The sequence below is a fragment of the Carassius carassius genome, chromosome 34 (assembly GCF_963082965.1).
Source record: "Carassius carassius chromosome 34, fCarCar2.1, whole genome shotgun sequence".
NCBI lineage: Eukaryota > Metazoa > Chordata > Actinopteri > Cypriniformes > Cyprinidae > Carassius > Carassius carassius.
The window spans coordinates 8,721,739-8,748,421 of record NC_081788.1 but is presented as its reverse complement, the minus strand read 5'-3'; the positions used below and the strand labels follow the sequence as shown (position 1 = coordinate 8,748,421).

Genomic DNA, 26,683 nt, shown 5'->3' with positions numbered 1-26,683 from the left:
TTGCGAACGCAAATGAATCGTTCATCTGAGTCGGTTCTTTTCAAAGAACCGGTTGAACTGGTTCACAAAATCGCCCTCTTCCATCTTTTTCAGGAAAGAGATGTAATGGATTTTACCCCACTGTCTATGGATTTTACGCTTTAAGAAAAGACTGCAAAATATGGCATAATGTTGATTTTTCACAGGTGTTTTACCCTTATTTTTAATTACGCATGTGTTTTAGGGGCTTGAAATTTGTACTGACAATTTTCTAATATTATAGTAACTAAAATTATATTAACATTATAATTTTTTATATACAAAAATGCAACCAATTCGGTGTCAAATCAAAACTCTTATTAACTCAATGATCAATTCTTAAACTAATTACGTACCACATGGCCATTATGTTTTAATGTAAAAGAATAACTGAAACGGACGTTTTTATTCTTGTTTGCTGAAAATTTTCACTCATAATTATTTTTTTAATTCCTCCACAATTTGTTTTTTAAAGAGGAATTTGTAATATATTTAGAGACATTATGAAGGATAAAAGCAAGGTTTTTTTAGATTTTATTAGAGGATTTTGGTTTTATAATATAAAAGCCTCCTACTCCCCTACTTTTTATTTGTATTTTTGATGAATTTATGTAATTGTTTTATATCTTAAATGTTGTACAGAGTGTTATATGAAAATGTCTTGATATGTAAATATTTCAGGTATGAATGCCTTTCTGTGTTGTTTTTCAAAGCATTTGAATTAAAAAAAAAAAAAACGAATCTTGAACAGAACCGATTCGCAGAATGGACTTCCCATTTTCAGAACCGTTTAGAAACTAGAGCCGCCCATTACTAGAAACTTGAGTGTGGCGTCACAGCAGTGCTCATCTCCCATTGGCAAGCTGAACTGTCAGTCAAGTGGCGTCAGTTGGCGAGTTGAACTGAATGACAGCGCTGTGTCTCAGCAGTGTATGTACCAGACAAAATGGGAAATATATCCAGTTGACGCACTATAGCTCCAGCACTTATTGAAACGCAGCGGGAGATCATTAGAGACCGGTTTTGAGGAGGCATCTTTCATTCTAAACAAAGCTGTGGCTGACGGAAGTGAACTTAAGACCGAAAGAGTTAGTGGTTTAGTCACGAATGTCTTTCGACTCCGTTGGCGAGCCCGTCGGAGCTGAGGCTGCGTGGATCATGCACCAGCAGATGCAGTCCGATCCCAAATCATCCTGGCCTTCCAGCTACAACTCACACAACAATAACTGGAACAACGGCATGGTGAGTCTTTTATCATATGATACTGATAGAGGCTGCCAGGACGTTGTTACGGCATTAATAACGCTTTCTCACACGGGAAACACCGAGCTGCACGAGCCTGACTCACAGCATGGCCCGCGGGGTCTGAAGTACATCATCAGGAGGAACCACATGCTTTCTGTTTCTTGTTTACTAGCGCAATTACACTGGATATAGAAAAGAATCAACCCCCTGTAAAATAACCACATTCCGTTTCTTTGTACCCTGAAATGAAGACGGACACAGTTTTTGTTTTATCCAGCTGTATTTACACCGTGCAACTTCTAACATCCAAGTGGAAGATATAACACCAACATGTCAGGAAAAAAATACATTAAAAAATTATAAACCGAATCACTGAGTTGGAAAAAGAATCACCCCCTCCTTAAAAATGACTTGTAAACTCCATCAGGTGTAGCTAATCACACTTTCCCTGCGTCCCAATGCTCATACTATCCATCTTAAGCAGTATGTGAGATTAGAATAAGTGTGTCCCAAAGCATAGTATATTGATAAGAGTATGTCAAAAGTCCCCGGATGGTATACTACAGGGGTGCCAAACCTTCCTGGAGGGCCGGGGCCCTGCAGAGTTTTGTTCAAACTCTGATCCAACACACACATCATGTAGTTTTCAAACAAGCCTGAAGGACTTGATTAGTTGGATCAGGTGTGTTTAATTAGGGTTGAATATAAAGTCTGCAGGGCTCCGGCCCTCCAGGAGTTGAGTTTGACACCCCCGGTCTACTATTTTGCTTTGATTTTTGAAGTGTGGATCCATGCACACTTTATTGGCTAATATTACCTACAATCCATTGCGCTTTGACTGAGTCAGTTGAGAACTACAAACATGAATGAAAAGCATTTAAAAACTACAAACATGGTGAATGCGCCCGACTGACGCGAAAGCTTGCCTACTCGTCTACTACACACTTAAAAATGTGTACATGTTCTTCGCCAAAAGAGTACATACTTTAAGGCTGTAGTATAAGTAGGCACATTGGGACACAGCAAAAGCCATTTAACTTTCAACTGTGATCAGCTGTGCTCATTCTGATTAGCAGGAACATTTCCAGGAGCATTTCAGTCCATGTTAGTGCAACTGAAGCATACAATCAAATGTGGTTGGACAGGCACAAGTCAGGAGATGCATAGAATCTTTTTTCTGTCAATGCCTAGAAGCACAGTGAAGTCTGTTATTTAGAAGTGGAAGGTATTTGGTACAACACAGTCCTTCTCTGGATCAGGACGTCACTCCAAACTGGATGAAAGAGTCTTGAGGAAACTGGTCAGGGAGGCGACCAAGAGACCTACAGAAGTTACAGGAATGACAAAGAGTGTTCTTTGTGTGCACGTTACAACAATATTACAAATTCTCCACAAATGTGGCTTGTATGGGAGGGTTGCAAGAAAAAAATCCACAGATGCAGGTGAGACTAAAACCGAATTATCTGTTCTCAACACAAACGTTATGTCTGGAGGAAAATCAATACAGCTCACCGTCCAAATAACAGCATTCCTGCAGTAAAGCATGGAGGTGGTGAGATCCTGTTCTGGGGGTGTTTCTCTGCAGCAGGGACTGGAGCACTTGTGGAATGACTTGAAGACTGCAGTCCACAAACACTCACAATCACATTTACTGAACTTGAGCAGTTCTGCAAAGAAGAGAGGGTAAATATTGCAGAGTCTCTCGATTTGAAAAGTTAGTAGAGACAACATATCCCGACAGACCAAAGGCTGCAATTAAAGCAAAAGGTGGTTCAACAAAATACTGAAACAAGGGGCTGATCCTTTTTCCAATTCCGTGATTGTTTTTTCATCGATGGAGTTACACATGCATGTTATTTCCAGCTTGTGTAGTCCCACCTGAAGTAACCTGGGTTTAAATGCCTTAAAAAGGACACAGGGTTGATAATCCTCGAGTAAGTCTTTATTCCCTGGATAACTTCAGCTTGAGCCTGAGAATGAACAGTTTGCACTCACTCATTCAGAGTACGGACAAAATGTGTGTGTTTATGTCACTCAGTATGGCTCCACAAGGACTATTTTTTTATTCTACCTATTTCTTCTTTGTATCTTTGCTGTAGTTTGTATTTTTGATTGTGCTTACTGGTGATTATAATAATTGCCATTAACCATTTATTAATCTTTATGTGAGTCTAATATACATTTATATCAATATACAATATTGCATTATGATTTGCGAGCAGATGGGAAATGAATGACCATGTTCATATAATTTTATTGTAAAATATTTTTTATCCCTTAAAGCTTTCACACCATCAAACCAGAGCCAATACCTCTAAACATGTTTAATAGATTAATGCAAAAAAAAAAATCTGATCCTTAGTTTGTAACGTGTATATACTCTAACCATTTTTATTCCAGGATTCTCAGTATCCCGGCTACTCTAATTATTGGTATCCCCAGTCGCACACAGCGGCACCTTATGGCAGCACGTACCCCCCTGGAACAGAGGCCAATGGACAGGCCTCATACAGTGCACAGGTACTGCAGACATTTCAGGCTTATGTAACACCCTCTGTCAGTCAAAGACACAGCAGATTTATCCCGCTCTGCTGTGCCCTTTTTAGGCAATGTCAGGCTATTCCAATGGGGTGTACAATCCAGGACAGTACTCCGCGAGTATGCTCCATCCCTCCAACCCCTTCTACTGCAGTGACCAGGTTCCTTCAAGACCGCCTCAGTATCACAGCCAGACCTGCCCTGAACAAAATGCGGGGGGTTCAGCTCCTCCACCCTACCCTGTACCTCACTGCCAAGGGGTAAATTCAGTTACATGTAAACTTAATAAAACAATGTTAATTTTGTTTTGTACCAAGCTAATTTTTGCGTCAATTGAAAATAAGTAAATCCATAAAATCAATTATAAAGAAAGTTAATAATCATTTAAGAATCGACTTTAATTATTTTTTGTTTAATTAACTGTCCTGTGGTGTAACAAGTGAAAATAAAATTTTTTTCCTAAATCTTGAATCAATGTGTGTAACCGCATCAAAATACAAATAAATTAAAGCTAAACAGAAATATTTACAAACTAATACAAATGACAAAAGCACATAACAAAATTACTAAAATTGAAAATATAAAAATAAAAGTTTAAAATATGAATGAATACCATAATAGTAAATGCCTTTTACTAAAATAGCACTGGAGTATACATGATTTTATTAGTATTATTTATTAATTTAGTTCAATTTTATTTTTAAACATCATGAAAGTTTTGGGGTAAGTCACACCACATGACATTTTATTCTGATATTTTAAGAGACTTATTGTCTTCTGGATTTGTATTTATTTTTTTAATCACTTCCTGTTTTTTTTCCCCTGCATTTTGCTTGTACCACATTAAAAAGTAATTATTTTTTTCCCATTAGGCTCCTGGCTACCCAGCAGGATCTTACCCTCACTATGGAGAAGGGTGCATTTCGAATGCTCCCTACCCCAACCAGCAGCCCATGCTCTCTAGACCCCAGCATGAGGCCTGGTCCCACTCTGGAGGGTACGGGCCCACACCACTCCAGCAGCAGTGGCAGTCCAATGCTCAGACACCCCTTGGTCACTATAACCATGTACGACCGCCTTACCCTCCACCGTGGCAAGGACCCGCACCACCTCCATATGAGCACAAGGTATTTGTGATGTTTTACAAACTTTTTCTTTAAGTTGAACTGAAGCAGAAAATACAAATAAGTAAAAAATGGTGCTCTCTGACCCGGAAGTACAGACGCCACCCAGTGGCGGTGATTTGTATTAAATATGTAAATAATATTTGACCTTCGATTGTCTCAGTCTGTAAAGATGGGCTCTTGTCCTTCAAGGCAGCTTGAAGTAAGCTTGTGTTACTGAATGACAATAATAACCCGCAACAAACTGTTGCACACTGTAACATGAAAAACTTGTATCGATGTTATTGGTTACTTCAGTAACACAAGCTTACTTCAAGCTGCCTTGAAGGACAAATGGAGGAGGAAGATGATGAGGAAGATCTTTACTGAGACGATCGAAGGTCAGATATTATTTATATATTTAGTAATACAAGGCACGACATATTGCATACAAATCAACGCGAGAGCTTTTTTTTTCTATTAATGTAGAGAACAAAACATACAAAGTTATAAACATACATCACATAATATCAACCACAAAAAAAATAAAAATAGAAAGGGGGCCAAAATCTAAACAAAATTACACAAGATCAAAGGCAGAGCAAATCTAACAGTCCTTATAGCTCTCTTATTAGACACTGAGATTACATTCAAATAGTTTTCCATTTCTTTTAGGAAAACAGAGAAGACAGGTTCACAGTTGGAGAATTTGCATTTGTGAATGTGAAATTTGTTTAGGAAATTTTTTTTATTTAATAACAAAACTTATTTTCGTTTGTGGGGTCAAAGTCATAATACCCAAATATAATGTTTTTCATATGTACTGAGAAGCCTGGCAAAATCTTACACTTGACAAACACACCAATATCATCCCAAAGTTTCAGAGTGTAGTGACATGACCGAAATAAGTGTACAGTTTCTTCAGAACTCAAACAAAAAGAGCATGTAAGATCAACGTCAGATTTAAGTCTTTGTATAAACGTTTTTACAGGGTAGAACCTCTGTATTAGCTTAAGATAAATGTCTTATCACTTTGTCTGTGAAAAAGATTTTTTTTGCTGTAGAGAACAGATTTAATCACCGCGAGAGCTTTCCAATATGCGCGCCACTGGGTGGCGTCTGTACTTCCCGGTCAGAGAGCACCTGTCCATCAAAAGCTCACTATCCAATCAGAGAAGATCACTGTTAAGCCCGCCCCCACGAGAGGTTTGTGTCAAAACACCAAATGAAAAACAGCGAAACGTAAGCGAAATCTGTGGCAATGAATTCAGAATCCACGATTAGCGGAAACGAATCTTTGAAAAACTTAAACAAAGAATGAAGCATATTTGAAGAGCCTGTTAAATTTTTGCGACTGAGTGCATTTTTTTTTTCATTTTCATTGGGTTTTTCTTCTTTTGTAATGGCATATTTTTTTATACTTTTTCAGAAACTTACGTTCAGTTTTATAAAGTTTCGTTCATTATTGAAACAAATGTAATTCCATAAGAAACAGCGCATCCTTGTGGCGCGGATGACACAGAAGAGCATACACTGTATACGGTGATAATGAGAGACAGAGGAGACCGCTGACGAAGGAATTATTGAATAAAAACATTTTTTATTTTCTACGCTTACAAAAAGTGTTCCCGTCGCTTCATATAACCCAGATTGCACGTCTGATGGCAGATGGTGTATTCTGACGATGGCTTTAATGCCTTTTGTGGACCTTGACACTGTTATTTACTTGGCAGTCTATGGGACAGTCTCAAACCTCTGTTTTCATCCAAAATATCTTAAATTGTGTTTCGGAATAAACAGAGCTTTTACGGATTTGGAACGACATGGGGGTAAGTGATTAATGACTACATTTTCAATTTGGGATGGAGTATCCCTTTAAGAGACTCCCACTGCAAGCTTGCAAATACATGATGGCTTGTGAAAATAAACATTTGTCCTTTTGGTTTCGCATACTTTTAATGAAGTGATAAAGACCTGGAGAAAGCCTGTCGTACTTTAAATTGGCATATTAAAGAGAATTTTAACATTGGCAAAGAATATGTCCTATTATTTTCACAAATACGTGGTAAATAAAACATGGTAAATAAAAACCTATAAAATTATATGAAAATGTTGTCTATATGAAATGTTTAATAAAAACAAAGAAAAGTGAGTTTTCATCTATATGTTCTAGTTTACATGACACTGCATTTGAATATTGAAGGATTAATAAACGTTGTGTGTCACCCCTGTATTTCAGAGCAAGCGTATGACACTGAGGCCAAAATAAATCTTGATTTGTTACTTCAATTTTAGAGTAAAATGTTTACATGACATTTTATAAAGACAAATGAATGCATCAGATATCGAACTTCTAAAGTGTATGTAAACGTACTGACTGGCACTCTGGCAAACACGTAGTGGGAAGGCTTATTTAACAGTTAAGAGTGCTGGGCTCACCTCATGTTAACCACTCCTTCCCTCCAAAAGCTGATTACATAAGAACATCGGAACATGTTCCTGTACATCACAATCTCAGATTTCCTGTTTTCAACTCGCAAACATGGACACTTGCATATATAGTACTGTGGTTGTACAGTCTCATTTTAAAGTCATTGTCAGGTTCTCACAATGAATCAAGGTTAAAAATCATCAGAATCTTAATTTCAGGCTTTCAGTTGTTCAAAAAACAAATGAATTTTCTTACTATAAAACCCAGCATATACTTCAGTTTTGTCAGCCAAACGCATAGCCTTTCAAATTATACTTTAGTTGATAGCATGCACAAACACAGGCACTCTAGAAAGTTTTGTCCGTACTGTTTCTCTCCAGAAGTTATGAGCAATAAAATGTCTTTCTATATCTAAATCTTCATTTAATTAGGATTCACTTCTTCATACACCGCTAGATGCCATTGATCCTGAGGTTAACAAATGCATTAAAATTAAAAATTTTTCCAGCGAGTGTGCTTGAGACGAACTGAAATGAATGGACTTTAATGCTGGGCTTAATGCTAGTCTTTGTAAGTCTGGTATTCAACAGCTCTGACTCCAACTTTCCTCCACACACACCTGCCTGGAAGTTTCTAGTGTGCCTAGTAAGAGCTTGATTTGCTGGTTCAGGTGTGTCTAATGGGTTGGAGCTGAACTCTGGAGTACAGTAGCCCTCCAGAAGCAGAACTGGATGCCCCTGAATTGAACAAAACAAAAACAGCAGATGGGCTGTTTTTGTTTCGCTCCGATCCGTATCCGTAATTGTATCCTGATTTGTTTAACATCTCTTGAATTGTCACATATTTGAGCAATTTCCAACTGGGTCGGGGGGCATTCTACTTACATCCCTAGTTTTAAACGAATCTTGGGTCTGTTTTATAGGTTAATTTTCTATTAATTTAATAAATATAATTAATTTAATTTAATTAATTTAATAAGTTTACTGTGTTGAGACGTGCTGCGTTTGGTCTCGTACTCTATCGCATACGTTGTCATTGTTGAGCACTTGCTTAGACCTTTGTTGTGATAAACAGTAAAAGTGTGTTCAAGCGCCAGCCAAGAGAGTGTAAAGAAATACCCTTTGTGAGAAGCAGTTAAATCAGCGGGAGTTAAAAGCAGATCGTAAGTGTATTTATTTCTTGTCTCATTAGTGTTTAGCGCAGTTGTCGTTACTAGGAAACACTTGTTTGTTTACTGTGTTGAGATGTGCTGCGTTTGGTCTCGTACTCTATCGCATACGTTGTCAGTGTTGTGCGCTTGCTTAGACCTTTGTTGTGATAAACAGTAAAGTACGTTCAGCTGAATTCAATTTCCATTTTGTCGGGTTTAAAAAAGATTAGTATACCGCGGTCGCGGCAGCCCTCCAGTTAAGCCCTCCTCGTGCTAAGACCGGAGAGTGTAAAGGCCATCGACTCTACCGTGCGACTCCACCGGGCAGGGACATTGGCAGGGAATATAAGTATTGTTTCGATTAATCTTTTTCCTTCTTGTTTCATTTCTGTTTCATTTGTTTTGTTTTGTTTATAAACAAATCTTAATGTGTTTCCAGATCCCTACTATCACTACCACTCGCAAACCACACATCACACAATGTAGACAGCGCAATCTTAACAACCTGCACACTTTGCCTATATCTGCTAATACACTACTTTCGTTTTCTATTGGTCTCTGGAATTGCCAGTCTGCTGTAAACAAAGCCTATTTCATTACTTCTATTATTAGTCATTCAAAGCTTAATCTCATGGCCCTAACAGAGACCTGGATCAAATCAAAGGACACTGCTACACCTGCAGCACTTTCCAATAATTTCTCATTTTCCCACTCCCCCCGTTTGACTGGAAGAGGTGGAGGTACTGGTCTGCTCATCTCTAATGATTGGAAATTTAATCCATTACCATCTTTGGGTATCAACAGCTCCTTTAAATCTCATTCAGTTACTGTTACATACCCTTTTAAAATACATTTTGTACTTGTCTATCGACCCCCAAGACCACTGGGTAACTTTTTGGATGAATTAGATGTTGCTCTCAACCTTTTCTGAGGATGGTACTCCCCTAGTTATGCTTGGAGATTTCAACATCCATCTAGATAAACCTCTGTATGCTGATTTCCAAACTCTGCTTGCCTCTTTTGATCTCAACCGAGTGTCAACTACTGCTACTCACAAATCAGGCAACCAACTGGACCTTATTTATACACGACCCTGCTCTACTGATCATGTTCTGGTTACTCCACTGCACGCGTCGGATCGCTTCCTCCTCACTCTTAACCTCAACATGGTCCCTGACACTTCAATTACCCCTCCACATGTCATCTTTCGATGTAACCTACGCACACTTTCACCCTCCCGGCTTTCTGCAATGGTTTCATCTTCACTTCCTTCCCCTAAACTGTTTGCATCTTTGGATGCTAACAGTGCTACTGATACTTTCTGCTCCACTCTTACACCTTGTTTAGACACTGTTTGCTCCTTATCTTCCAGGCCAGCCCGTAACACCCCTTCTGCCCCTTGGTTATCTGATGTTCTACACGAACACCGTTCTAAGCTTAGAGCTGCTGAAAGGGTGTGGCGCAAATCCAGAAATACTACTTACCTTAATATGTATCAGTCACCCCTATCTTCTTTCTCTGCTAATGTCTCCACTGCTAAAATGACATACTACCATAACAAAATTAACAATTCGTCTAACTCTCGCATGCTTTTTAAAACATTTTCCTCACTTCTTTGTCCTCCTCCTCCCCCTCCTGCTTCATTTCTAATAGCTGACGACTTTGCAACGTTTTTCATTAATAAAATTAAAAACATTAGTGCACAATTTTTCATATCACCAGCAAACTTACACTCATTTACATCCTTCTCTTCACTCTCTGAGGCAGAAGTCTCAAAACTCATCCTTTCTAATCACCCTACAACTTGCCTGCTTGATCCTATTCCATCTCATCTCCTTCAAGCCATTTCTCCTGCAGTTGTACCTGCACTCACTCACATCATCAACACATCCCTCCACACTGGTGTTTTTCCCTCATCATTTAGACAGGCACGTATAACTTCACTACTTGAAAAACCCAACCTCAATCCTTCTTTTTTAGAGAACTATAGACCAGTTTCCCTCCTTCCTTTCATTGCAAAAACACTTGAACGAGCTGTGTTCAACCAAGTCTCTACATTTCTCACACACAACAACCTCCTTGACAGCAACCAATCTGGCTTCAGAAGTGGACATTCAACTGAGACTGCCTTGCTCTCAGTTGTTGAAGCTCTAAGACTGGCAAGAGTGGAATCAAAATCTTCAGTACTTAACCTGCTTGATCTGTCCGCTGCTTTTGACACTGTTAACCACCAGATCCTCCTATCAACCCTACTGGCAAAAGGCATCTCAGGAACCACACTTCAATGGTTTGAGTCTTACCTATCAGATAGGTCCTTCAAAGTATCTTGGTGAGGTGTCCAAGTCACAACATCTAACTTCTGGGGTGCCTCAGGGCTCAGTTCTTGGACCACTTCTCTTCTCTGTCTATATGGCATCATTAGGTTCTGTCATTCAGAAACATGGCTTTTCATACCACTGCTATGCTGATGACACTCAACTCTACCTCTCATTCCATCCCGTCCGACGGTAGCTATTCGCATCTCAGCTTGTCTAACAGACATTTCTTTCTGGATGGTGGACCATAACCTTCAACTCAACCTTGCCAAGGCAGAACTGCTTGTGATTCCAGCAAACCCATCGTTTCATCACAATTTCACCATCAAGTTAGGCACATCAACCATAACTCCTTCAAAAACAGCTAGAAGCCTTGGAGTTATGATTGATGATCAGCTGACTTTCTCAGACCACATTGCTAAAACTATCCGATCCTGCAGATTTGCTTTATTCAACATCAAGAAGATCAAGACCTTTCTTTAGGAACATGCTGCACAACTCCTTGTTCAAGCTCTTGTTCTGTCCAGGCTGGACTATTGCAATGCCCTCTTGGCAGGTCTTCCAGCCAATTCTATCAAACCTTTACAATTAATTCAGAACACGGCAGCAAGATTAATTTTTAATGAGCCAAAAAGAATACATGTCACACCTCTGTTTATCAATTTGCACTGGCTTCCAATAGCTGCTCGTATAAAATTCAAGGCATTGATGTTTGCCTACAAAACTACCACTGGCTCTGCACCCATTTACCTAAATTTGTTACTTCAGACTTATGTGCCCTCTAGGAGCTTGCGTTCTGCAAGTGAACGTCGCTTGATTGTGCCATCCCAAAGAAGCACAAAGTCACTTTTACGGACTTTTAAATTAAATGTTCCCTCCTGGTGGAATGACCTCCCCAACTCAATCCGGACAGCTGAGTCCTTAGCCATCTTCAAGAATCTGCTTAAAACACATCTCTTCCACTTATATATCATTGCTCTTTTTGTTGTTTTTGATTGCTTCCACTGTCCTCATCTGTAAGTCGCTTTGGATAAAAGCGTCTGCTAAATGAATAAATGTAAATGTAAATTGTATTACTCGTGCATGTATAATATGTAAAGGAAAATAATTCTTAATTGCTTCTAAAGGACTACAAATGAATAAAACACCAATTTTACATAACCTATATATTTAACTTTATTTTATTTAAGACTGTCAATGTTAATGCATAAATGCATGTGATTTAATTCAAAAATCCTTAATGCATTAAAATAATTGAATGCAAAATTGCTTAAGCAAATTTTCTATTTTAAACCTTTTAGCTGTTTTCAGTCCAGGTATGCGAAAAACGCTCCAAAACAGTGCTAATGTAAAGAACACCAGGCTTGATTACATCAGAGATTGCAGAGACAATACTCATGTTGCGTTTTCAGCTAATTATTAATCAAAAATGTCTCCAAGTGTACTTTTTTGAAAAGACATCTAAATTTATCTTAAGCAAAAAATAAATAAATAACAGAAAATACAGTTTTGTAAGAATCACCCTTCAATCTTTTGATTTAATTTGCTGGAAATGGTAAATAAAGACAAAATGAATGTGTTAAACAAGATAAATGGTGTATGCTTTATTTCATAAGTGTCTGATTAATCGCAGTTAGTCATACAAAAAAGGTGTGATTTAATCAGATAAAAAAAATTGTATCTACTGACAGCCCTAATTTTATTAATTGTAGATTACCTTCAATAGATTACATTTTGAATTGGTTTGTAAAAACTGTAAAATATTTTTTGTTGCATTCACACTGTTTGGACCAGCAGGTGCTGTGTTTCCAGTCCTTTGAAAAAGTAAATTTGATCAAGGCTATGTTCACACGTTGTGCCTTTTTTGAAGCTGCTGTCTTACATTATAATCGTATGGAGTAAACAGCATTTCCAAAAAAGTCCTGAACACTTTTTTTTTTTTTTTAAACCCCATCACTGGCATCTTTTTCTGCAGCTCACAGCATCTTTTCAAGTTGAAAAAAGGTGACCTTTTCTGAAGAAAAAAAAAAAACGCCCTACATCAGCTGACCAATGACAGGTGAAGAGCGATACCAGTCATTCCCATAACAACAAGAAAAAATGGAGAAGGTGCCAATAGATAGACTTATCGTACTAGTTTAGAGTTTTGTTTGGTCTTAAATAAGCCGGAAACTGTGCTGTATTCAACCGGAGCTCCTTGACTAAATTTTTGTAAACACCATACTGTTTCCTTCCCTGTATAATGTTGTGCACCCCTCAAATGTCATTGTGAACCAACGTTCTCCTCCGTTAGCTTCATAAGTCATCTTGCAAGAGCCATCTTTCTCGACATTTCTGCACCACACAGCACTAGGCTACTGTTGCAGCTGTTTTTATAGCAACAAAAGATGCTCAGCTGCTATTTGTAAACAAAACACTGTCAGCTTTTTTTTTTTTTTAACCAAAAAACGCTTGTCAACTTTTTCTTATCAAAAAAGACGCCAAGTGTGAACACGCTCTTAGTTTGGTTTATTCTGAGCTTTCAAAAGCTTTCTCCCATCACTATGCACGATTGAAAAAAAAAAATGGGTTTACACCTGTACAGTTTGCGCATACTATGCTGTTGATAAAAATGTCACACGCACTATACACATACTCTAGCACACGTGTGAAAAGTATACTTTGTGTTTAACACATGCAAAATGCACATTGCAGTTTTGGAATTGTTTTGTGTAATATGGAGCACTTTTTTAATATTCAAATGAATATCTCTCTCTTAGGATCCATACCACAGTCAGCCACATATCCACCCTCGAAACCAGCCTCCAGACCCCAAACCACGAGCCAGCACTCCAAACCCAACTCCACCTCCGCCCAAAGCCGCCAAGTTCAGCGCTCCACCTCAAATCTACAACAAGGCTCCCTCAGGATGTGCAGGACCTGAGCCAAAACCAGCCCAGAATGAACAACCTCCAACGTCTTTCCACCAAGGGTCGTCCACTCCAGCCCCATTAAGTGACAATCCCAGCCTGGCTCGAGTTCAGCAGGTTCTGGCCAAAGTTCAGTACCTCCAAGAGGAAGTGGATGAGTTTGTGGGGAAAAAGACAGACAAGAGCTACCGGTGCCTGGAGGAACTTTTAACAAAAGAGCTGCTGGAATTGGACTCGGTGGAGACCAACGGACAGGACAGTGTTCGACAGGCTCGCAAAGAGGCCGTCCAGAAGATCCAGGCCATCTTGGACCACCTTGAGAAAAAGGCTTTCTAATAACTTGAAGATGATAATGGTTCTGGTTGTTTTTTTTTTAATGATATCTCCTCATAATAACCGATTAGGATTTTCACAGTTTGTCAGTTAGTTTGGCAGCATTAACTTCGTGGTGTTTTTGGGTTGTGTACCTTATTGATGGTTATGTATTAGATGAAATGCAGGTGCAAAATGTCCTAATCATTGCAGTGCCATACTCAAACCAGCCTTCTGCCATCCAGCAAAAAGCAGCGGCAGTCTGACATCTGCATAAAATTAAACATAAGTTTCATTGCATAACACCATCTTAAGAGTTTTTTGTCTTTATTTTTATTTTTTAGTCTAGGCAGACTGAAAGGATAAAACAGAGCTAATTCAACCACATTTTAATACTTCCAGTGGTTTTTTGTAGCACAACTTTTCAAGAGCTTTTTGCACTGGGAATGTTGTTTAGCACTGCTATTATCCCAATACATTCCTGATTATATTGTAAAATGTCTTGATCTATAAATAAAAGGTCAGTTTTTTTTGTAACTCGCTCCATTTAATTTCACCCATTTTTCTGTTGGATTTTGGATTCGTTTCATCAACTCAACTCATTCTTCATGGAAATATATTAATTAAGGTTCAAACACATTAGCCAAGTCAAGTTTCACCATCAAAAAGGTTTCCTGCTGTTGATAGTGCAGCAATGCACAAAACACAGCTCACACAAATGTCACTTTCAAACAAAGCAGCTTTATTGATTAATGCAACAATTTACTATTAGGTGAAATACCCAACCTTGGAGATTCCTATTAAAGTTACTGGATTTCACTTTCAAAATTTTGCAACCGTAAATGTAACTGCACCTTAACTAATTACAAATGCCAGTTTTTGATTTAAAGCATGGTTCAATCTTGTCCAAACTGAATGTTACAAACCCACAGTCTTTGACGGATCTCAGACCAGCTGCCATTGCATCCATAGTTCCGGTCCCGCTTTTTCTTTTTTTTTCTTTTTTCCAGGCCACATCTGGATTTTCAAACCATTTCACATGGTCTTTAAAGTTCAGTGAAGCTTACACATCATCTGCTGTGGTCACTTCCTTTGATTGTGCACCGGCATCTCTGTTCACCTTTTAGTAGAGGCCTTTGTTTACATCCTGCAGTTCGGAGAACTTTTAGCTATTGTTCATTTTCTTTCCTTTGTTTGTGAGACTGCAGATCTGTAGCTGATTCAATGCATCTGCGTCAGTGTTCAGGTGGCGGTAGCCATCTGCGGATCTTTATACAGTCAAACAGGAGGCCTTTAAAAAAAAAAAAAAAGGAATACTGTACAGTTTATATCTGAAGGACTGGAGTGGGGATGTGGATTACGGACAGACCATCAGCAGTACTCCATGGAATAAAAGCTCCCTTTAACTTCAATACATTTAATTCTTTGCACCAAAGTCACTGATATCGTGGACCGTTCAACGGGTCTTCCTCCTACCACAAGGACTTTATGTCTGTTTCTTAACCAGAAAAAAAAACGTGCCATAATATCAGCAGGTGCTTTTTCATAGTATATCAAATACAAAAAACTACAAATCAACTGAGCTCTGCATGAAGTCTCAGATTCTGTGTTTATCTTTGTTGTATGTTTTTCTTTCTCTCTCTCTGTAAATGATTTCTTATGTACCTGAAACTGTTTATTGGATTCATCTTTACAGAAAAAAAATAGTATATTTGTATAACAAATATATTGAAAACAAATCTCAAGAAAGGACCAAAAACCTGCCTGCTGAAGTCCCCATGTAATGCATGTTTTCAAACACAAGCGAGGACTATTTCTTTATAATGTTGTAGCGCTGAATAAAGGTCAACTAACTGTAGGGTCTCTCAGATTAAACACAAAGACCTTCAAATGATTGTGTCTTCAGCTCACGGCATAATATTCATGTAGAAAATATTTATTTACATTCAGAAATAGCTTCACTGCAGTAGCCCATTTGAAAACATATTAACTCAGTCCTTTCCAATAAAGAACAGAAAAAAGATGAACTTATTGCCTAAATTTAGCATAACGAATAAAACTACGTTGTGGAAATTGCAGTAATTTGCAAGAGACAACTTCTCACTTTGGGCACATGAATGCGTGTGCTGTTTATTTTTAAGGCAAAAACAACCAACAGAAAATATAGCGCTGACCAGCGTTCCACGTCATCACGCATTCCGAACATTTAAAGAGGCCGCGATCCCTGAACAGTTATGCAGAATCACAGTGTATAGAACTACACTAAATAACAAAGGTGAATTATGTCTGTCATAATCACTACACACGTCCCCCCAGAATTCACCATAACAGAAAAACCCAACAGTCAACGGGGAGGTGGATGTCCAAATGAGCCGGTTTAAGGTGGTCAGTGGAGAGTCATTTCGATTTGCCACCCCTGTCCACTACAAAGTGTTTGTCCCATGTCTCCAGAACCCAGAATGGGCCCTCGTGGGGCGGGTGTAGCGGTCCCCTGTGGGCATCGTGGCGAATGAAAGGCCGTGACAGGAAGTAGGGACAGGTGCAAAAAGTCTCGCATTATCCAGTAGAGTAGACCGCTGGAGAGTAACAGACCAGGGAACCGGTGCTAGGGAAAACAATCCCCTGGCACTCCCTGTGGCTGTCCGTAAACAAGTTCCACGGATGAGGACTGAAGGTCCTCCTTTGGTGCAGTCCTGATACCCAGCATCACCCACGAGAGCTTGTCGACCCAGTTGCTGTCCTTAAGGCTGGCACGCTGGGCAGCCTTCATGTTCACAGAGTCCGTTAGCCTGCGGGTGATATGCATTTGTGCGGTGTGCGTCCCAAAGCTAGGAAGTGAACTGCGCGCCTCGGTCAGAGGAAATGTCTTAAGGGGTTCTGAAACGGGCAATCCAGGTGCCAATAAATGCCCGTGTCATCTCGACAGATGACACCGATGTCAGTGGCACAGCCTCAGGCCAGCGGGTGGTCCTGTCAACCATGGTTAACAGATATGTGAAACTTTGAGAGGAGGTCAGCGGACCAACCAGGTCCACGTTTACGTGGTCAAAACGCCCTTTCAGGAACTGGGAACAATTCTAATAGGGCTTTAGTGTGGCATTGTACTTTGGCCCGTTGGCACTCAACACAGGTGTTAGCTCAGTCTCTTACGTCCTTCTTGAGGCCGTGCCACACAAACTTTGCGGAAACAAGCCTCTGGGAAGATTTCGCACCTTGGTCGGAGAGACCATGGATGGCATCAAAAACTTGTCGCCTAAACCCAGAGGGAACGATAGGCCGAGGACTACCTGTGGAGATGTCACACAGGAGCGTTGTGCCTGCATTGCCAAAAACCATGTCCTCAATCTGCAGCCCTGTAGTCGAGTTTCTCAGATGTGGCATGTCTGGGTCCGTGGTCTGAGTCGCGGCCATGCTGTTGTAATCCAAACCAAGATGGACTGCCCCTGCCACAGCCCATGATAGTCAGTCCGCCACATGGTTGCGCTTACCGGCAATGTGCTGCAAGTCCATGGTGAACTCTGAAATGTAAGACAGATGCCGTTGCTGGTGGGCGGACCACGGTTCAGCAACCTTGGCCATGGCAAAAGTCAGCGGCTTGTGGTCTACAAAAGCAATGAAGTGTCGGCCTTCCAGCAGGGAATGAAAGTGTCTAATGGCGAGGTAGAGACCCAGAAGCTTCCAGTCGAAAGTGCTGTACTTCCGCTCACAAGGGCGCAGCTGACGGCTAAAGAAAACCAGCGGCTGCCAGGCCCCGCCTACCCACTGCTCGTAAACAGCACCGACAGCGTAATCCGAGGCTTCCAAGGTGATGGCAATGGGGGCTGTAGGAGAAGGATGCGCCAGCATGGCGGCGTTCGCTAATGCTGCTTTAGTGGCATCAGAAGCCTTGACTCTGGTCTCAGTCCAGTCTATAGCGTGTTTGGGTTTACCTTTCAAGGCCTCGTGCAAGGGCCCCATGAGCTGAGCGGCTCGAGGGATGAAGCAGTGATAAAAATTCACCATGCCAAGGAACTCCTGCAGGGATTTGACTTCAATCAAGACGAGCCAAGATGGATCCGCCGAATCGACGATCTCAGGTAACCAGTTTTATTTTTGATGTTAAATATGTCAAATGTATCGTCTTGATTGAACTTCAGTGAACTTATTCAACGTGTTCCATGTGCAGTTAAATATCAACCAATAAGATTCCATGTACGATGTCGCGTTTTCATCGGTCAGTCGTTAAAGCCTATTTCTGTTCCGAACGCACGGGACGCAGTCTAAGCACGTACACGCTTACTTTAAGCGAAGAGGAGAGATTCGCGATTGCACTGAACATGTTTTAAGTGCAGGCATACTCTCTGAGCGAGCCCAGAGAACATTCTTACAAGAGCAACGTACATTATATTCCGCGCGCGATCAGAGAGATTCGCGCTCCGCACATTATATTCCGTGCGCGAGCAGAGAGATTCACGTTCGCGCATTATATTAATGTAGCTACTTACGCACTACAATTATGCGCTCTCGACATTTGACGGAAATAACGCCATAGTCCCGCAAAACTGAGTCCATGAGGCGCTGGTAAGATTGGTGCTGTTTTTAAGACTAAATGGTATTCACAGGAACTTGAACAGACCAAATGGCGTGATCACTGCCGTTTTGGGAATGTCCAATGGGTGTACCGGCACCTGATGATATCCCCGGACGAGGTCCACCTTTGAAAAAATCATCTTGCCAGCCAAAAAATCCTGAAAAATCCTGTATGTTCGGGACTAGGTATCGGTCAGGTGCCATTGCCTCATTAAGCCACCGGTAGTCGCCACATGGGAGCCAGCCGCCACCAGGTTTGGGGACGATGTGGAGGGTTGATGCCCACGGGCTGTCGAATCGGCATATTATGCCCAGGCGTTCCATGTTTGCAAACTCAGCCTTTGCAACAGCAAGCTTGGTCGGGTAGAGGCACTGAGCGCGGGCATAGACAGGTGGACCAGCAGTGTTGAGATGGTGCTCCACACCATGCTTCACAGTAGATGCAGAGAAAGTGGGCTGAGTGAGGGCTGGGAAACTGGCCAGTAGACGCTAGAAATCATTTGAAGCTGAGAGCATGCTAGACAGTCGTATTGAGTCTGCCTCGCTGAGCGTGCACGTATAAAAACAAAACGTGACAGCATCAATCAGGCAGCGGTTCTTTACATCCACCAGCAGTCAATGTGCACACAAAAAATCAGCGCCGAGGAGGTGAACGGCAACCTTTGCAGTAACAAAGTCCCAACCGAAGTGCTGTCCTCCAAAACACAATCCGACATACCTCGTTTCATATGTGCGGATGGGACTACCGTTGGCAGCTTCCATAGGGCATCGAGCAGATCATAGTATTATCACTGCATGTGTAATCGATCTGCTGTGAACGCGCAGGCCTAGAGACTAAAAATAACCCCTGCACTGGCATCCAAAACACCGCTTTTATTCATGCAGACTCTGAATTGGCAGTCTAAATGACAAATGAGATTGTGTCGTGCACTTAAATCAATCGAAACAAGTTCCTGCGGTTAGTATTAACAAAAAGCAGTGGACACTAAATGCCCATTTACAAGATGTCTTACAGGTCTAAATATTCTTATGGTACCTCTCGTTCATCTCAACCGGTGGTTGACTTCACTTCTCCCGGTTTAGCGGTGATGGAGGCTGAACGTCTTCTAGTGTCTGGGAGAGTCAACACTAACGCGGATCAAGTCTGGCCCAGTCTCTACATCGGCAACATGTAAGCACACTGCAGCTTCCGTATTCATTCTTATTTATAGCTTACATATGGGTTACAATGACACCTTTGTCGTACAAACCGATTTTTAATGCTTATTAGTAAATTTACGTAGTTATCTGCGCGAAGTGCTGCTGTTCCTAATGTAGTACATGTTGTCGAACACACGAGGGAGTTACTCTGTTACTCTAAAAATCACTAAACTAATAAGTCTTTTTCCAATCAAGTACCAAACACTTAAAAAAAACATGCTATTTAAAATAGCAAAGCTATTAACCCCTTATCTGTCAACCCCATTTTTTTTTACATAGACGTAAAAAGTGCACTATATAAACTTAAATTGTTATGAGTAATGAACGCTTTTGAATACAGACCTAAGGTTTGTCTTTAAAAAAAAAAAGATAATCAGCAGATCATTGCAGAATAATAATAAAAGTAAAAATAAAAACGATATAAAATTTATAGAATTTTAAATTTACTAATGAACTATACACTTTTATTTTACTTTATATAAAATAAATATTTTACAATTTTTTTTACAAAACTTATTTTTTACAAAAATCATTTTAATCCAAAATTGCTGTAAAATTAAAGCCATATGTCTAAATAAGATGTTTTCCAAATTTTAAGTTGATGATTGAGACGGGATGAATTTTGAGGTTTTAAGCTTTCAAGTGATAATTTATGATGATTACTAAAACATGTGATACTAAAAAAGGCAATGAAAAATACTTTTTGTGACAAAGGTCAGAACTCCTGTTATGATTTTTGAGGTGCAATATTGTCATAAATTTATCTATTACTGTTCCTGCATAATTTGTAAAATAAAAATAAAAAGAACTGTGGTAAAATATCTATTTTAGGAGTCTTTATCACTTTGCCAATGATATATAGTTTGTCATGATCAGATTAGGGTTTAATGTTAATATAGACAAGTAAACTTTTACAGTTTAGGGGTTTTAATCAGGTTCTGTTAATAGGAACAGAGCATCTACTAAGCAACTGAAATGCCTGCAAAACAAGTGTTCTGCCGACATTTTATAACCCGTATGTTCAATAATAATGCTGTGTGATGCATCTTTGTTTAGGGATATAGCTGAAAACTGTGCAGAGATGAGAAGGCGTCGCTTCACTCATGTCCTGAACTGTGCCCACAGCTCCAGACGTGGCTGTGAGATCTATGATGGCATGGGCATCAAATACATGGGCATAGATGCACACGACTCATGCACTTATGACATGAGTGCCAACTTTAACAAAGCTGCTGAATTCATACATACAGCGCTGAAAGGGGGAGGTAAGTGTGCGTCCCATTAAACCAGGCACTTGCAGCTGAGAGTCACTAAACTCTATCTTCTTATCGAAGGTAAAATCCTTGTTCACTGTCATGTTGGAGTGAGTCGATCAGCAACTATAGTTTTGGCATATCTGATGCTGAAACAGAACATGACGCTGGTGGAGGCGATCCAGAAGGTGAAAGAGGGAAGAGGCGTCTTTCCTAACAGAGGCTTCCTCAGACAGCTCATTGACCTTCATATTAAATTATATGGCTACTGATACTAGACACACAACAGCCATGACAATGAAAATTGAGCGGACATGAGAATATATGGATCAATGTGGATTAAAAATTTTTGAGCAGCAACTTGTGCAGCTTGTTGATTTGTAATGTATTTGATCCTTTGCATTGTATCAAATTTATTTCATTTAAATAAAATGTAAATGAACATATTAAAATGAACATACCTGATCATATGATCTCTTCTTTTAAAAAATTGAATAAACATTAACATACATGCCCTTTTATCCAAATGCAAATATTCAACATTATACAATTATGTATATATAAATAAACTGGGGGGGGGGGGGGGGGTTATTATTAATTATAAGGGTACAATCAGGTAAAAAAAAATATCATATAAATACTTAGTAGAGCTTACAAACGTTTAAAGCCTTCGTAGATTTTTATATCACTTTTATAGCTATTTTAAATAGCTTTTAGAATTATTTTTAATAATCTCCAATACTGGCTATATACAGCCTTACTTCAGTCAACAAAAACATAAAAGTTTTTTTTTTTTAGTAAATTTGCATTTATGAATGAGAAATTTGGTCATTTCATCTTTCATCCACTTTAGAGTGTTTGGTGAAGCCAAAAAGTGCTCTTTTCCCATAAAAGTAAGAGGGGTCTTGAACACTCAATATTTTCATTGATTATTTTCTGTATTATCTACGGAAGTTCTAAGCGGCTATGCATTATTATTATTATTATTATTTCCTTCTTGTTTTCTCGTTATAACAACTTAATTTTCTCGTGATCACGACGTAATTACATTTTTTTTTTACAATGGTTGTTTGATCTTATGTTGCTATAGTAATGAACTCAACTTTCACACGCATCAGATGGACAACCATGCGCTCTTACTGTATAGCCTCTTACTGTATAGCCTATAGCAAATGTTGCTTCGCCTAGTAATAACATCTACAATACAATAAAGGCTGATCAATCACTGTTGATGTTTCCAAAGACACACTAAACTTTTTGTTTTTGTAATTAACATGTTTAAATGGTCAACGCAACACCGCAAACACAGACGGAGCACCTTCAGAAGGATGATGCAGAACTATTCTAAGATCTTTTAGAGTTGCTTGGATTAAACTCACTTTTAATCTGCGTTATAAACTTCTGTTTGAAAAGAGCGTTCACGTGTAGTGTATGTGTGTGGTGTGTGTGTGTGTGTGTGTGTGTGTGCAGAAAACCAGAGATTACAACATTATAGAACAACACTGAATTAAATTAGCTTATACTCATCACATTTCTTATCAATATAATTAACCATAAAGATTAATATTAAGGAAAAGAGGCACATCACAGCCTACATCGTTGAAGCCCGTCCTACTGTAGATAAACAGAACATCCCCGCTTTTAACTAACAATCATGTGCCTCAAAGAAGCACAAATAAAGATAGAGGTGCAAACAGAATACAGTGACATCAGTCTTGGATTTGATAAGCAGTTATTTTATGACAGAGAACGCGTTGGTGAAACTCATGCATCTAGCAAGAACTTAATACATAAAATAATCATATTAATTCAAGCATTTAACATTTATGAAGTAAATGTCAGCAATGAACAATACTGCACAAGTTATAGCGACCACGAGGACGGTCTAGTGAATTTAACCTGTTGGCGCAGTTTTGTAACTTCTTAAAGAACAACTGTTGTTATGTAGAGATCACGAGAAAATGAAGTCGTTACAACGAGAAAACAAGAAGGAAAGAATTATAATGCATGGCCGCTTATAACTTTCGTAAATGATCTCTCTTGCCGTTGAAGGAGTTTACGTCACTGCCTGCGAACTGCGTTGCGTTAGTTCCGTAGTTACCATAGCAAGAATACTTATTTACATTTAGAATGTAAAATGTTGAAGGTGTTGAACCTAACGAAGAACATGGCAAGCCCGCGAACATCCGAGCAGCCCCCGCCCCAGGCACCGGTGGCTTTCGGTAACTGGGCTCTTCCGAAGCTGATGCTGGAGCTGCAGGACGCGGATCTGTTCACCCGGCAGAGGGCGCTCGCTGCACGGCCGTGAGCGGGCTTGTGAAGCTACATCTACATCCTTGTGTAGGCCTATAGCAATGACTGTAATTTCTGTTCCTCATAGGGTGTATGGAAAGACTTAAAATGTTGTTGCAAGATAAAGATGACTTAGTCAGGGTCAAAACTACTGAAGTGCTTTATGTGCTTGCTGACGGCCGACCAGAATCAAGAAATCTGAGGGCTGACAGTTTTCTAGAGAGTTTTAGTTTGTGTAAGCTTTTGGCATATGAATGTGATTTGCCCCATATAGGATACGTGTTATGTGATGTCAGTTTATTTCATACTGTTATAGTGTAAGTGAAACCTTAAATGGGCTCAACATTAGTGACATATTTATTTATTCATCTATTTAAAAAAATATATATATATATATAGTTATAATGTAATTAACTTTTGAATAAAGATTGTATTTACAGTAGCAAGGATGCATCAAGTTGATAAAAAAAGTCACTGCAAATACATTTATAATGTTGCAAAAAATTATATAGCAAATTTTAGTGCAGTTTAATTTGTAGTTAATAAATCCTAAATCTTTCTATGCAACAATATTGCAGTTTCAACATAAATATTAAGCTCACAACAGTTTTCAACATTGATAATAATAATAAATGTTTCTTGAGCAGAATGATTTCGGAAGGATCATGTGACAATGAAGACTGGAGAAATGATGCTGAAAATACAGCTTTGACAACTCAGGAATAACCACACCGATCCTGATTTTTCATGGCACATATTTTACAGAGAAACAGGCTGACTCCAATACTGACTGCCAATATTTTTCTTTTTCTTTCTTTTTTCAGTGCTAGAGACAAGAAAGAATGACAATATGAATACATGAATGCTGTTTAAATGAAGATGCTGGCTCTAATTTGGCCGTTTGTCCGGTGCATCATATATGAATGGCATTTAAAGACAGTTATTGTACGCTGTAATAATATTTTGATTTTGAATTTTTTTTTTTTTTTTTTATCAAATAAATGCAGCCTCTGATAAACAGAAGAGAATATTTTGGAGCATTTTAGAGTGGCCAACACTTTGAAAATTGAGTATTTCGTTTTACAATGATGGATCTGATATTTTGAAACAATTGAAATACTTGCAACACAAGTCATTTGTGCCCTTTTGTCCAAATATAAGTATTCAGTATTGATATATGTGTTCGTCCAGAGCTGCCTTAATGAAATTTGACATTGTGAGTCCCCTCGCAAATCGATCAAGGACCCTGAAAATGCCAGGCACTCAACAGGATCGCTGAATTTTCCTCAGGTGACTATTGTTTCTTATGCTTCTGATACAGTATTTGTATTTCAGAAGCTTTTCTTTTGACGAGTCCTCTGTCTACAGGAGCAGTGTTTATGGTGTCTAGGGGGCTAGTGCCCAAACTGGTGCTGAAGGTCTCAGATGAAGAAGAGAAGATTTGGCTTTAATTCTCTCCACATTAAGCTGCTGTGTGAGGGTGAATGCCCTGCCTGTGCTGGAGACTGATGTGGTTCCTGTCCTGAGAGATCAGCTCTGTCACCCCCTCCACCGGGCAGCCACATCTGTGTTAGTGGGAGTCAGGTAGGCAACATGGTACACAACAATCTAGTTCGGTTTACGTTCACTGGGGTTGAGAAATCAGAGACTCTTTTAAAATAAAAAGCATGCATTTCTCTCCTGTTTCCTCTTAGTGCTCTGCAGATTGGAAGATGTGTGAGGAGAGTCTTCTGCCTATATTAGTCAAGCTGTTGTCGGATGATGACCAAGGAGTTGTCGCTAATGCTGCAGGGACCATTATGAACACAGCTGTTATCACCCAGGGTCAGCACAAAATCAAAAAGTATAAAAGTAAAATTGTAATTTATGAGCCAATAAAAGAAACATGGCAAAAAGCATGTGTTGATGAAGCTAGAAACATTACAACATCTTTTATAGTGCTGTATTTAAATGTTAAAGGCATCATTCACCCAAAAATGAAAGTTCAAATGACGTTTTTTAATTTGTTTATCATGAATGGAGATGTTATGGTGACCAACATTCTTCAAACATTTTATTTTCTGTTCTGAATGAGAAAGTCAGACTGAATCATGATGTGGGAGATTAAATGATGACAGAATTTTCATTTTTGTGTGAAGTACCCTTTTAAAACCTCAAGAAGGGGCTGATTATGTTTTATTAATATTTTGAATTTGTTTTAGTTTTATATTTTTTGTTTTTGTAAAGTTTTATTTTTTTTTTATTTTTTATTTTTTTTTATTTTTTAAATATTTTTTATTCTTTTATTTCAGTTTTAGTTAAAATGAAAATAATGTTGCCTTGGCAACTAGCTGACATAAAATAACTATAGCATTTTTAATATTTAATTTTATTTTAGTTAAAGTTTAGGTTAAAGTTCATTTTTAAAACTATAACATCCCTGGTCTACAAACATAAACTTGACACACACACACACACACACACACACACATATATATATATATATATAAATCTTCAACAGGCGTGTGATTATAATAATGTAAGTGGGTTCCAAATGAAAAAACAAAAACAATTTCTAATTCTATATTATTCTATTACTTTGATTAGGTCCTGTAGAAAACGTTTATCTAGAAAGATATCACACAGATGTTGTTTAAAATGTTGTGCTACAGGGTTACTTATAATATAAATATTATAAATGAGTAAAACATTACCTGAGAACATTACAGTTACATCTTTTTTTTCACTCACCATTAACATACTTTTAGATGAAAAAACATGAAGAGATTAAATAATTTTTATAATTTCTGATCAATAAGAATATCAGAATCAGATATTTTTTAATTAAAAAAAAAATATTTTTTTTTTCACAATATTTTCTCTGAACTTTCCCGCTCACCCCTTAGCACTCCCTTGTGGCCCTCTGGGGGTCCTCGACCCCAGTTTGAAAACCCCTGGATTAGATTAGACTCTCATTGTCTTCCTGTTTCCAGGTAAGACCGAATCACTGAATGCAGGTGTCATCACCCCTCTGCTACAGCTGGAGGGGAGTGAGAATACAGCGGTGTGTGCCAATGCCCCCTGTGCCCTTACAGTCCTGCCAGAGGCTCCTAGGGCCCAGGCACAGCTGCTGGAGCATGTGCTTCTGCTGAAGAGCAGACTCACACACCCTAACTCCATCATCCAGAGAGCTGCATCCACTGCCATTGAAGTCATCTACTGGAGAGAGACCATGAGGGAAACGAGTTCTAGACCTGCTGGTGTGATATATAAAAAAGACTTAGCCTCATAAAACACACTAATTTTGTAATAATAAAAAAGTTAAAAGAACAGAATACTATTAAGAATTCTGAAGGATATGACGTTGTT

General features: G+C 39.0%; 2 protein-coding genes and 1 pseudogene across 2 annotated transcripts; all 3 read left to right on the top strand.

Moving 5' to 3' along the window:
- Window positions 1-882: 882 nt before the first annotated feature.
- On the top strand, window positions 883-14,558 carry LOC132115431 (BAG family molecular chaperone regulator 4-like). The gene is made up of 5 exons (XM_059523904.1): window positions 883-1,260; window positions 3,664-3,783; window positions 3,870-4,061; window positions 4,674-4,928; window positions 13,560-14,558. The coding sequence occupies exons 1-5, from the start codon at window positions 1,126-1,128 to the stop codon at window positions 14,043-14,045; spliced, it is 1,188 nt and encodes a 395-aa protein (XP_059379887.1). The 5' UTR covers window positions 883-1,125; the 3' UTR covers window positions 14,046-14,558.
- A 4,876-nt stretch (window positions 14,559-19,434) lies between these two features.
- LOC132115113 (dual specificity protein phosphatase 26-like) lies at window positions 19,435-21,508 on the top strand. Its single transcript, XM_059523513.1, has 3 exons — window positions 19,435-19,761; window positions 20,847-21,055; window positions 21,125-21,508. Exons 1-3 carry the CDS (start codon window positions 19,580-19,582, stop codon window positions 21,313-21,315), a joined length of 582 nt encoding a protein of 193 aa, XP_059379496.1. The 5' UTR covers window positions 19,435-19,579; the 3' UTR covers window positions 21,316-21,508.
- A 1,702-nt stretch (window positions 21,509-23,210) lies between these two features.
- Window positions 23,211-26,606, top strand: LOC132114819 (radial spoke head 14 homolog; annotated as a pseudogene).
- The last annotated feature ends 77 nt before the right edge of the window (window positions 26,607-26,683 follow it).